Here is a 1,050-nt window from a genome sequence, read left to right on the forward strand (position 1 = left end):
CAACAGGTGTAAATTACTTTCTGAGTCGAACGGCTTTGTAGGGGTTGGGGCGCTGCTCGTCTGCGTCAGCATCGACCTGCATCAGCCACTCGGGGAAAGCAGAGAGGCCCAGGCGGAGGTGCCGGGCCTCCAGTGTCTCTGCGTCTTCTTCAGCTCCTCGACTCGTCAGCTGCTGCCTGCAGCAGCAGCAGCAGCAGCAGCAGCAGCACACGAATGCAACAAGGTGCAGCAGCAGCAGCAGCAACTGCTGCAGCAGCTACTGCAGCAGAAACACTCCACCCCACGCACCCAAGACACAGAAAAAAAACACGACACAGCTGTCAGAACTCCAGCAGCAGCACAGCCAGCAGCAATGGCAGCTGCAGCACAAGTTGCTGCAGCAGAAGACGTGCAGCAAGTGCTGCTGCAGCAGAAGCTGCAGCAGAAGCTGCAGCAGCAGCAGCAGAACGTACGAGCTTGTTGTCAGTCGGCTGCTGCTGAGGTCGTCAGCTCCAGAGTCATCGTCCGTCGTGATGCACACGCCTGTTGCTGCTCTAGCTGCTGCATCTGCTGCTGCTGCTTCTGATGCAGCAGCAGCAGCTGCTGCTGCTGCTGTAGAGTCTCGCCCGGTCCCCAGTGCTGCTGCCATCTCCTCCCCCCCAACTGCAGCCGGAAACTGCTCCTCAGGTGCTATTTCCACTGATTCTGCTTCCGCTGCTTCTGCTGCTGCTGGTGCTTCTGCTGCTGCTGCTTCTGCTTCTGCTGCTTCTGCTGCAGCTGCTTCTGCTGCTGTTGCTGCTTCTGCTGCTGCTGCTTCTGCTGCTGCTGCCTCCACTTCCGCTTCGTGTGTTGCTTCAGTCACCTCATCTGGCAAAAACTCCTCAGCAGCAGGCGTCTCCAGTTCTTCTCGCGCTGTTTCTGCTGCTGCTGCTGCTGCTTCTGCTTCTGCTGCTGCTGCTGCTGCTGCTGTTGCTGCTGCTGCTGCTGACAATGCGTCTCCAACACCAGTATCCTCGGTGTCAGAACCTTCACCGTACGCTGTCTCTGCTGCTGCTGTTTCCTCTGCTCGTG

At 58.6% G+C, this 1,050-nt stretch overlaps 1 protein-coding gene across 1 annotated transcript in view; it reads right to left on the bottom strand.

The window, feature by feature from the left end:
* Positions 1-1,050, bottom strand: part of EMH_0028740 (uncharacterized protein) — a gene marked incomplete at both ends in the record, with an annotated part of 8,441 nt that overhangs the window by 2,625 nt on the left and 4,766 nt on the right. The window contains 2 exons of the mRNA XM_013494189.1: positions 1-76; positions 453-1,048. Of these exons, the coding sequence (XP_013349643.1) occupies positions 1-76; positions 453-1,048 (672 nt within the window). The remainder of the gene's footprint in view (positions 77-452; positions 1,049-1,050) is intronic.

Source organism: Eimeria mitis, genomic scaffold (genome assembly GCF_000499745.2).
Source record: "Eimeria mitis Houghton genomic scaffold, Emh_scaff1069, whole genome shotgun sequence".
Lineage (NCBI taxonomy): Eukaryota > Apicomplexa > Conoidasida > Eucoccidiorida > Eimeriidae > Eimeria > Eimeria mitis.